This window comes from Dermacentor albipictus, chromosome 2 (assembly GCF_038994185.2).
Source record: "Dermacentor albipictus isolate Rhodes 1998 colony chromosome 2, USDA_Dalb.pri_finalv2, whole genome shotgun sequence".
Classification (NCBI taxonomy): domain Eukaryota; kingdom Metazoa; phylum Arthropoda; class Arachnida; order Ixodida; family Ixodidae; genus Dermacentor; species Dermacentor albipictus.
The window spans coordinates 68,116,517-68,128,732 of NC_091822.1; the positions used below are offsets into that span (position 1 = coordinate 68,116,517).

General features: G+C 45.5%; 1 protein-coding gene across 2 annotated transcripts; it reads left to right on the forward strand.

The window, feature by feature from the left end:
• The first annotated feature begins 420 nt into the window (after positions 1 to 420).
• LOC135903199 (3-alpha-hydroxysteroid sulfotransferase-like) lies at positions 421 to 11,062 on the forward strand. Of its 2 annotated transcripts, none has more exons than XM_065433604.2 (3): positions 421 to 730; positions 5,217 to 5,582; positions 9,319 to 11,062. In XM_065433604.2, the coding sequence occupies exon 3, from the start codon at positions 9,332 to 9,334 to the stop codon at positions 10,289 to 10,291; it is 960 nt and encodes a 319-aa protein (XP_065289676.1). In that variant the 5' UTR covers positions 421 to 730; positions 5,217 to 5,582; positions 9,319 to 9,331; the 3' UTR covers positions 10,292 to 11,062. The 2 variants fall into 2 exon arrangements, with proteins under 2 accessions (XP_065289676.1, XP_065289675.1); XM_065433603.2 differs by having other exon boundaries at positions 423 to 730; positions 5,217 to 5,608.
• The last annotated feature ends 1,154 nt before the right edge of the window (positions 11,063 to 12,216 follow it).

A 12,216-nucleotide genomic window follows, 5' to 3' on the forward strand; every position in this document is an offset into this window, starting at 1 on the left:
CTCTGCATTCCCTCCTCCATGCGTCAGAAAAATCTCGCTACGTGGGATGCAGTCGATGTGGCAATCTTCTGTACTATAATATCGGGTTCTACGGTTATTGTGCACCAAAATGTTTAATTCCATTGTTCTTTCTCGCTAACGAAGGTTCTTAGCTGCTTCTTAAAGGACTACGTTCTTTGAATTTACTAATCGTATTTTCAGGGCACAGCAGCAACGATGATGGCGCTTGCTGTGAGTCCCATGGAGATGATGGCGCTTGCTCCATGAGTCCCATGGAGATCACTGAATCTGCTTTCTTTTTTGTTTCGCCCTACGTGCATGAGTGTGTTTGAGTATCTTATCAGCCAAGAAATCGCGAGGCAAGGTTTGACAACGCACCGGAACAAATAAGCCTGTCGCACTATCGCCCTCAAGAGCACACTCTGAGAGCCCGACACAATGATAACCACATTGCTCGTGACTTTGGCACTTGGAGAAAAGACGTCGTGAGCTACGCAGCCGTCCGCTATAATCCTGCCGATCAGCCGCTGGCAGGACACTCGCGTGAATCATTTCCTTGAACTGAAGTATCAGAAGCTAGGCCATTCATAACAAGAAGGGAACGACTATTGCTTGAAGTACCGAAGAAAAAGCGACATTACTTCACATCCCTAGGAGTTTCAAGCGCATTTCAAACGAAGAACCGGGCAGACGTTCCCTTTGAATATTCCTGCAAATGAGGGAAAAGAAGGTGAGCAGTAATTATTATTTCTTTTTGCTCAATGGTTGCCTCCAAAATATTGGTTCTGTTATCGCATTAGGCTAGCTGCATGTTCTGAATGTTCTCTCATAAAGAACATGTCTAGAAATGTGCATTTGTTTCTATTTCTCGTTTGAAGTTACTTTTACTCGCCGCTGCACTAAGCGGTCGACCTGACATCTGCGGCATTTTTTTTGAATTGGTCACTTCGGTGGCGCTGCTTATTACTGTGGCAAAGACAGATGCAGTATTCTGATAAAGGAACCTAATTTACACTATCAGGACTCACCGACTGCGAAGACAAATACCAATCTACAAACACAAAAAATTAGGTCAAGAGCCTGCAATTTTCGTGAATAGTTGTTACCTTATCGCTATAGCATTTGGATGCATGGAGAAGTAATCGTGAAAAAGATAGACATGTGTAGCCAAAGCAATACGCGTGTGTTCGGAACTCATTTCTGTTGTTTTGTAGCGGTCCCTATCGGCGGATAGGTGGTACCTGTCATCAAGCACTCTGCATTACTCATAGTTGTCTAAAGGTAGTTTTTTTTCTGAATGCTTTTCGTATTGTCACTGTTGCTTGACTTCGGGAGGTAAGGTTATCCTTTGTGTACGACATTTGTGTACAGCATCGCAGGTTCTAACACACATGTGCCGGCCACCGCGATCTCCTCTACATTGACAATATCCAAGCGGTTGCTCGCAAGTGGATGGAGGTGATTACAGACTGCGCCGTTGCTCTAGTGGCAACTGTTCAGAGATTACAAAGATGCCGTCGATAGCGCACGGTGAAACTTTTCCGAGGTGTTCCCGCCACTTCCTTGCTTTCGTATACTGTATTCACTCGTGTAAAGGCTGCAATTTCTTTTCGTGATCATGGCAATGTGCGGCGCTTACACTATTCGTGTAACAACTTCTGGAAACTTGCGCTCTTTCCCATGGAACGCTTTTTCAATTTTCTTGTTGCGGCAAGGTCCCCTTTCTGCATCAGGCGCCGACGTATGCAAATTTTGTCGACGCCGAAGTTATGGCCGGCTGCTTACTTGCTGTGTTTCATGTCGCACGCGAGAATCTTGAGTCTAAATGCAGCGTCGTATGCCAGCAAGCACCTAATCAAAATTATTCACTCCCGGAGGCTCATAGATAAGCAAAAGGGCCTGGCTGAACTGGCTGCGATAACACAAAAATATATATGAATATCCACCGACGATTACGATACTCCCTAAGGCGAAATTTGAGGGCAGTTCTATACGTGTTTTGAATTCGCGATATATTGGCTGGCGCAGACAATTTCTTTCATGTGGCACGTTGCAGACGGAGCGAAGTGTGGCTGAAATGCTTCAATAATCGGCAGGTCACGAGAGACAGCGCGTGGGCGACGAATGGGCGCGATTCACAGAAGCCGCCCCTTGAAGCGGCGTCATCTCACTCTGCTACCAACGAGTCAAGAGCGCTAAGCCGATGCTAAAGGCTTGGAGATTGCGAGCTAAGAAGGATGCGCATGCGAGAGCCGATGTCTCGACCTTGTGCGCCTTTTACACTAGTTGGCGCTGCTCCACCTTTCTTAATCGAAGCCACGCTTCATTTTATTGTGTCCGCGACTGCAGATTGCCGAGCAAAAATGTAAACGTCGTGTTCTGGTTCCTCCACACTGCCCCGGTTTGATGGCCTGCGGCCGTGCGCTACTGCGCGACAACGCAAAGTGCTGAACTACTGGCGATTCACGCCCCTTTTCATCCCTGCCGTCAGCGGCAGCAGAACAGCCGAACGCTGCACTAGAAATTTATCAAGCATGGCAAGCACCAGCGCGAGAGCGGGGGTGTGGAGGAGAAGTTTGACCTCACTCGGGGTACTCTCGTCATGAGCGCACGAAGCGCGATAGCAGTGTCGTGGTGAGGCTCCGCAGCAGCTCCGGCCGCCCTGAGTTGTGGTGCATTTTAATCTGTCCGCGATTGTGCATCACGCAGCTCCTACTGAGGAAAGGACAACCGATAACCATACACGACGAGTTCAGTAAAGAATGGCGTTTCCTGGAGTACACGGACATCAAGGAATGGAACTCGTCACTGTCAATTAGAACATTTTCTACACACCTTACCGTGGACAGAACCGCTATGACAGAAGAAGGAAAGTACGTATACATCACCCGCCATCCGTGGGATGTATGAGTCTCATTCTACCACACGGCGAGCAATTTGAGTATTTTTGATTTCCACGATGGCACGTTCGAAGAGTTTGTTGACAGTTTTGTGAATGGCAACTTCAGTTTCGCGGACTATTTCGACCACGTAGCATCGGGTTACGCTCTCAGGGAACAGCGGAATGTGTTCTTCGTAACCTACGAAAAGTTGAAGAACACGCGAAAGGTCGTATTGAGACTGTCATATCTTTTGGGAGAGGGTATGGCCGTGCTGTTGCAGATGACGAAATTCTGCTTCAAGGGCTCCTGCAGAGGTCACAACCAGATTACATGCGAAGCGTGATCGTGAATAATCTGAATGGCAGCCCGAACCTTCCCTGGGACGAGGTGATCAGACAAACACATGCTACCTGCAAGGAATGGTGCGAAGGAGACGAGAATTGGTACGCATTAGTGAGAAAAGCCAAGATAGGAGGTTGGAAGGAGTTCTTTACACCTCACCTACTATAGCAAATGGAGAAGCAGATCCTTGAGGCAGAACTGAAATCTTCTTTCATGTACCTCTCGAAGGATATCCGAGCTGAAGCAAAAACTGCTTTTGAATGTTCACAATAAAAAGCGTTGCTGTAACACTTCCATAGTAGGGTTGTCCTTCAGCAGACTTCCACAGCAGCAAATTTCCTTTAGCTAACGCAACCACCTTACACGGATCAAATTACGTTTCCTTATCTAAGAATACTTGTAATCTATTTACGCGAATCACTGACGAACGCTGCACTTTGTCGCTACTCGCCTACAACGCTACGAAGTTCAACCCTTGGCATGTAAGTTACCTATGGTAGTCACAAAAAACTTGTTATAAAGATCCGTGGTGTTCTGACAATTGCAGAGACCTACCATAAAACACCAACTCTAGCCAGGGGCTTGGGCTCTGACGTGAAGGTGAGGGGAGTGCAAGAGAAGCACGTATGTTTGGTCTGCTTGTCTGTGCACAATGTGGAGTGTGTTGTGTAGAGGGAAAATCTTTTGGCACTAGTTGGTGTTTGTTGATAGCAAGTTAGGCCACGTGGATCACAGGCTATACTCATTGTTGCGTTATGACACTTAGTTACGTCATGCAGCCTTCTTTCTTTTGTATGCCCCCGAATGGTGGCACCACCTTTGGTAGATTTGGCCCTTATATCGAATACGTCAAACAACTGAAGATGCCACAGGCCACAGTTGTGCGAATACACTGGTGACTTGGCATACAGTACCCAGCATACATAGATCAAATTTCATAACTGTCTCTAAGCACTTACTACATTTAAAATATCACAATACTCAATAAAGTACTGGAGTATCGCAGTACTTTATTTTAGTACTCGCAGTGCTTGCGTTCCATACTGCAAAGAGAAAAAGTACGCAGGAACTCTACTGAGTTGTCTAGGTATGTATGAGCACACTTAAGTTGGTCCACCCCTATATTTAAATTTGGCCCACCGGTAAATTTATGTTGGGCCACCCCCATATTTTAGATGGACCTAACCCCAAATTTAGGTTGGCCTATTCCCACATTTAGATTACACCATACCAATATTTAAAGTTAGCCGATCCCTAAATTTTAGCTGGCCCACCCTTAAATTTCAATTTGGCACTCCTCTACATTTCATGTTAGCCCGCCCCCAAATTTTACTTGTGTCCCCCACCCTATATATAAATTTGGTAAACCCCCACATTGAAGTTCACCCACCCCCATACTTCACATTGGCCCATCCCTAAATTTAAGTTGGCCCGCTCCTAAATTTCAAGTTCGCCCACACCTTAATTTAATGTTGGTCCACCCCAAATTAAGCTGGCCCATGGCCATATTTAAGTCCCACCCCCATATATAACGTTGGCGCATCCGTAAATGTCAGTTGGCCCACCCGCAAACTTCAAGTGGACGTACTCCCAAATTTAAGTTGGCCAATTCATGCTTTAAGATCGACCACACACAAACTTAGGTTCGGCCATGTCCAAATTTCAAGTTGGCGCACCGCAAAATTCCAGTTGGTGCCCTCCTACTTTTCAACTTGGTGCATCCCCAAATTTCAGCTGGGCCACTTCTAAATTTCAAGCTGCCTGACTCCTAATTATAAATTGGCACACTTCGGAACTTCAAGTTGAGCTACCCCTATAATTCAAGCTGGCCCATCCACAAACTTCAATTAGCACCCCTAAATTTCAACTTCTTCCACCCCTAACCTTCATTTGGCCTCCTCCCAATTGACCTGTCTTGACAGAGCAGCGAGCCACTCAGTGGGAAAAACACGCATGTAACTGCACTCTTAAATGCCTTTCCCCGTCTTTCAGATCAACAGTGTGGTTACGTGGACAGCTTCGATGACGCCCCTTAACTGACTGAAGGACAACGCTGCGCTTGCGCACCGTCGGAGCTACAGCTATAAAAGCAAGAGGACGGAACCACCTTGCCGCATAGCAGTCGGCGATTCAGTGGGAAAAGCACGCGTGGAACTGTGCTGTTAAAACGCCGTGCCCCATCATTCAGATCAACACCGTGATTACTTGGACAGCCTGGACGACGCCCCTTCAAGCCTGCTGACTAAAGCACAGCGCTGCGCCTCACACCTTTGGAGCTACAGCAACAAAAACAAGGCGGCGGACTTACCTCGGCACCGAGCAGTTGGGACACAGTAGGAAAAGCACGCAACTGCGCAGGTGAAACACCGTTCACTAGCTTTCAGGTGTGTAACTTTGGTGCATTCAGTGGCTTACCTAATCTAAGACGTTCGCTGCTCTGGTACTAAAATCGGAGATGAGGCACGTAGCGCAATCAAGGAATTTGCAAAGGTTCTTCAAGACGTGTAATGTCAGCTCGAAAAAATTAAAACAATCACTAAATACATTGATGACATCAAGGCAGCCACTGTGTATATTAGGAGTTCCTTCGACAATTACACGTCCAAGCTTGAAAGTGCTTGCTCAGATCTCAAGCCTTTAAAAGACGACTTTGATCAACTCAGAAAAGAAAGCTTACAACTAAAGCAAGAACTTGTCGCTACAAAGAAAAACGTTGTGGACGTGATGCACTACCGTAGAGCAATGAACTTAAAAATTAAGGGTCTTCGTTTCACTCTCGGTGAGAACTTTGAGAATACTTTACGAATACGCAGGACTAATCTTGATGTAGAAATCTGTCAGGGGCATTACGTAATGAGAGAGCACAGGAGGCTCACGTAACCATCTTGGAAAATATATACTGTATGTATATGCCAATATTACACTAATCCTCAAAAAGGGAGAATTAATGAGTTGAGCAATTATATGCCCATGAGATTACTTCCAGTATTGTATAAAATATCCACCAAGATAATTTGCAATAGAATAAGGGCAACACTGGAGTTTAGTCAACAAAAACAACAGGCTGGCTTCAGGAAGGGATACTCTACAATGGATGAAACCCATGCCACCAATGACGTAAACTAGAAGTCCGTGGAGTGCAGTCAGCTACTATATATAGCTTTCATAGATAATGTCAAATCATTTGATGCAGCAAAGATCCCAGCAGCGATAAAGGCATTACGTTATTCAGGAGTACGGGACGCTTAGGTAAATATCTTGGAGAATATCTGCAGAGATTCCCCAGCTTCCTTAATTCTCCGCAATCGGGAAGATACCTATAAAAGAAAGGGGTCAGACAAGGAGACACCATCTCTCTAATGCCATTCACTACATGCTTCGAAGAAGTATTCAAGCTAATAAACTTAGAAGGCTTAGGAGTGAGGATCAACTATGATTACCTCAGCAACCTTCCGTTTGCAGATGACACTGTCCAGTTCAGCCACAAGTTACAAGAATTGATTGAGGACCTTAACAGAGAGGGTAAAAGTGGGACTGAAGAATAATGTGCCGAAGACAAAGGTAGTGACCAACAGCCGGGCAAGGGAACAAGAGATCAATATCACCAGTCAGCCTCTAGATTATATGACGGAGGACGTTTACCTAGGTCTATTACTCAAAGGGGATCCTGATCATGAAAAGGAATTTTACAGAAGAATAAAAATGGCTTGGAGCGCATACGGTAGTCATTGTCAGGTACGGACTGGAAGCTTACTATCATCATTGAAAATAGAAGTGCAGAATGAGTCAATTCTACCGATGCTAACATACGGGGCAGACATTAGGTGGCTGACAAGGAAGCTGGAGACCAAGTTAAAGTGGACACAAAGAGCGATGGAAAGAAGCTTGTGAGACGTAACATTAAAGCACAGGAAGAACGCGGTGTGGACCAGAGAGCAAACGAGAATAGCCAACATTCAAATTGAAACTAGGAGACCAAAATGGAGCTGCACAGGTCATCTATTGCGTAGGTTACATAACCGGTGCATGATTAAGAGTACTAAATGGGTGCCTAGAGAACGAAAACTCAGTCCATTTGGGCAGAAGACTTGGTGGGGTGATGAAATTAAATTCGCAGGCGCTAGCTAGAATCGTCTGGCGCAGGAGAGGAGTAATTGGAAATCGCAGGGAGGGGCCTTCGTCCGGCACCTCCTATACGGTCTATCACCAGCCTACTCCTCCGGTCGAACTCACTGGGCCCTCCCGGCCGGGCTGCTCTGATGCTGCTAGGACGACCCTCTGCCTTCCTCCCTCGTAACCTCTCTCTCCTGTACTCCCATCTCCTCCACCCTACTAGCGCTGAGCCATGCTCCTGCATGGGTTGCAGAAGATAGTGCAAGCCTTTCCTCCTTTCCCCACAAGAGCCACATCTCTCTCTCTCTCTCTCTCCTGCAGTGGACATAAAATAGGCTCATGATAATGGTGATGAAAGTTACCGTCACCTTTTTGTTTACTGAAAATTGAAGGTTCCGACACCATAAAGAAAGCGCTGAGGTAAAAGTTGCGATCATAGGCATATTAGGTGACTATAACATAGATGTTCATATCCTGTCCCCGACAGAAAGTTTATATCCCGCAATAAATTTGCTAGAAAAGTGATAAAGATATGGGTGTAGAAGCTTAGCGCCCAGAAAGACCCGTCCCATGGAATGGTGACTAATTTTAACGGAGTAGCGTTAAGGAGCCCGTGTCGTAGAAAATCCGGCGTTCGCCAAAAAGATATTCAAATCACGTATACCCAGGCCTTTCATGTGGCGCAAGAAATTAACTGAACTAATTGAATTACTCTAGCTAAAATACGTGGAAAAATCGTATATACGACTTGCGAACAGCCCACACACATGACAGCTTTCGCATTGTAAATCGCATATACGAGGAGGCATGATTTTGTTCCGCGAAGCCTCAAACAAACCCTTTTTACAGCGTCTCTACGATGCATAGGCAGGAGACGGCGTCCGCCATTTGCGCACGCTGGCACGTAAACATCTCGGAATTGATATAGCGGCGCGTCCTCTTCCTTGAAACACTTGCACATGGCTCTCGCCTCCGAAACATCGCGGCCCAACAAGAGGCCGCTTTTCTACCAGACACCCCACCTTCGCGCATAGCGTTCGGCGCGAGCGTTTTCCGATAAGCATTACGGTTAAATACGCTGCAGTTGCCGGCAAGCGTCAGAAGCAGTCAGGGATCTGTGAATGCTATCGCGTTCCACTCCTAAATGCGAAGTTTAGGTGTCCTCCAAATTTTTCTTCAAGCTGTGCAGTTAAAAAAAACTAAACTATTACAGCTTCAAACGGACGTACCGCGCCCATTATAAATTTAGACGCATTCTGGCATATGAGTGCATAGTTGTGTTAGAGAATGCTAGAACCTTCAGAGCTGAGAGTTCTTTCTATGTTGCCTTTTTTCTGCGTATAGGTGGCAACATAAAGCACCAAAATATCGCTCATCGTGAAGTGCTGATGCTGAACGACACAAGATAAAAAGAATTAGGATGTTTCGAGAGTGAAGTTGTCTAGTAGTTCAAAGATGATGATTCATTTTATTTTAACCGGCACGCCTCCAATTTCAAGATGGGCCTTTGTGTCCCTCATGTATAACGCGTAAGAACGAATCTTAATTGAGCAACAACAGTGCATGTAAAGTAGTGTAGGTTGCCTCACGAAAAACGCATGCACAGGTAATTTTGAGCCCTGTAGGCCCGACATCGCGGAAAAAATATGTTTCAACACACAGTGGAAGATTTGGCCTTCAGAGTGCTGATCTGCCGCATCCCGCACCGAGCATCTGCAATAATTGTGATAGATTAGAAGCGTTTTTAAGATGACAACGAAGAAGATAATGTAGAAAGTGAATACTTTATTACTGATCCTAACATGCAAAAGTTTTAGCTTTTACGCGCGTTGCGGTCAGTGGAAATGTTGGAAAATTTTAAATGTTTGGTTAACACGTTATTCCGGTCTGACTTCCTACGAACAGACATCCCAACCAAAACTAAACTTTTCTCAAAATATACCCACTGCATTGTTTCTAATTATACATTTCCCTTTTTCAGGGAGCTACAAAGCATGGAGCTTCGAAAGCCATTGCACCAAGTAATAGATGGAGTGCCTAGGTGTGCAGGCATAGTTCCAGAGGTGCTACGAGAAAACCTGAAGTTTCGAGCGCAAAAGGGAGATGTCGTGCAGTCAACGTTTCCGAAGAGCGGTACACATTGGATGATGTACATTGTGCAGCTTATTCTGAGAGAGGGTGAGCCAATGACCACGCACGAAGAGTTTGCTAAGGACTACCGCTTTATCGAATATATGGATATAAAGGGCTGGAAGTCATCTCTGCCCGTGAGAACATTTGCCACGCACTTGCCCTTGAGTGAGGGCAATATCAGCGAAGAGGGAAAGTACATTTACGTTGCCCGCAATCCGTGGGACGTGTGCGTTTCAATGTACCACATGGTTACCAACCTCAGCTCATACGAGTACCAGGATGCCACTTTCGAAGAATTTGTTAACGTGTTTGTCAGCGGCAACTTTGGGTACGGTGACTACTTCGAACACGTGGCATCGGCTTACAACCTAAGGCAGCAACCGAACGTGCTCTTCGTGACTTACGAAGAAATGAAGAAGGACACTCGTGACGTGATTATCAAGGTAGCGCACTTTGTGGGAGAGCACTATGGGCGAGCTTTATTAGAAAATGAAACACTGCTTGACATGATGCTGGAGTGCTCCAAGCCTGAACACATGCGAAGTGTCGTGGTCGTTGACTTTCGCAAAAGTCGCAGCCCTCACTGGAAAAAGGTGTTTGATCGAAGCACGGTAACCTGCAAGCAAGGCTACGAAGGGGATCAAACGAAATACGGTTTAGTACGAACAGCCAAAGTCGGAGGGTGGAAAGAACACTTCACGCCAGAGCTGCTTCGACGCATGGAAGCTAGGATCAGGGAGGTAGAGCCGATGTCAGTATTTATGAATCTCTGGAAGGACATCCGAGCCGAGGCATTGAAATTATCGCAAAGTGTCTGCTGAGAAGTGCCCTTTTCACTGAGCAGAGACAAAGGTCATCAATTTATCAATCTGTAATTTTCAGTTTGCAAAAACAAACTCGCAAACCGAAATCACCATCCGGCATGCCGAAAAGGTAGAGTGCGATATTTTTACTCATAAACTTTGAAAAACATGCGCTTTGGTATTAAAAGCTATGTGATCATTGCGAAATAATTGAAAACGTGCACAGTTTCAGACAAAAATGTTTTCTCGGTGTTACTGTAAGCTGATCTATATTGGCCATTTAGCTGTGGAAAGTATAAATGCTCTGTCAAGCGCAACTTGTGCGTCACTTTAAATGGGTGTGTTAACTTGTATTTATGAGAAACCTATACTTACTACAAAAAGAGCCAATGTATCCACAACATCCCGTAGTGGAGGCAGGCGCTCAAGAACGAGGTTCACAAATGGCGTTCACAATTGGCGTATTCACAATTGGCGTAAAAAATCTGCAATAGTAAGCTGCAGATTTTGAATACATGCTTGGCCTGGTCGCATTATTGATCAGGTTCCTTTTCGTTGAGCATAGAAGGCGAACTCGTTGCAATGGAAGGTGTATGGTGCGTTCAACAGTTTTTGATGTTTAGTGAAGATGGCCAAGTTCACGTTCGCATGGACAATGCGGCCATTAACCCTGTGCTCCTAAGACATTATCAAAATATAAGATTTTCCTTAACTCTCTGCGAATCAACCATTTCGCATATGTAATATGAATAATTTGATAAATAAACTCAAATTACCAAGAAAACAGTACACAGTTCTATGAACGATCACAAGGAACAATACTGGTATAAACGAAGTCAAGTTTGCATGTACTAATTTCGTTCTCATGCTTTGAATCTATAAACCAGGGGGCTAAAAGTGACAGCAAACTGCATATATTGCACCTGGGTACACCATGTGCTCCACATGGAGAGGACAAAGGACAGGTACTTGTGATTGCCAGCCATATACGAGTCTCTATAAAGGCTACGTTTATCAAAGTCATTTAGTGTTCACTTGAAGCTAGTTCGCACTAGGCCAACACGAAAGGGATTTTGGTCTGCTGACTGTTTGCAACAGCGTTTTCCGTCCTGTCGGCGACCCTTTCACACTGCACTGATCTGTAGACGGATCTCTAGCGGCTGTGCCAGCGCAGTGTCGGCACGAACGGACGTGTCGGGAGATTTCTTTTCACATACACGATTGAAAATGGCACCACCTTGAAGGCAAAAACCAGCCTCTTAGGATGAGTGAAGTCATTCTTCTGCACTGTTTAATACTATCGCTCCCAATTGGTACAGGTATTTGCTAAGGATCTGGGTAACTACGCTTCCACAACAAACTACTTCAACATTGCGCTGTTTCAGAGATCCATTGTCGGATTCTTAGCCAATTAAGCTGGGCATAGCCTTTGAGGTTCCAAACGATGTCATGCCTGAGAACATTATGAATGCTTCCGTGTTTTTTGCTCAATAGGTGGCGCCACAAAGGGCATTTGTTAATATTTCCCGTCGTTCGAGGTTTTACTTTCCCGTACAGTGGAAACAACCTTCTCGTGCAAAACATTCGAAACTATGCAGCGTCGATCAGAAATACTGACTACCTGCTGCAAAGTATCGTGATTTGCGCTTGCAGTAAGCGTTCCCTCACCTAGAGACGAGCTGATATGAGCGGCGGCGCTTTGCAAACGGCAAACACTGCTGCATTTGGTTGAAGGTTCCCGCTTTCCATGCTGTGTTGGTCGCTTACCGATTCTTGCGTGCGAGTTGCACGAAGTCAAGAGTGGTCCATTTCATATTGCGGGGGGCAGAAGTTAATTACACTCAACTCGAGAGGACAAAAAGCCACATCAGCCTAGTGTGAGCGTGTCGTTAGTTCAAGTGCGCAGTTATGGGTACACGTAAACAGACGCCTGAGCGTCAGAT

Coding starts and splice junctions, on each gene's coding strand:
- LOC135903199 (XM_065433604.2), top strand. CDS start 9,332: ATGGAGCTTCGAAAGCCATTGCACCAAGTAATAGATGGAGTGCCTAGG.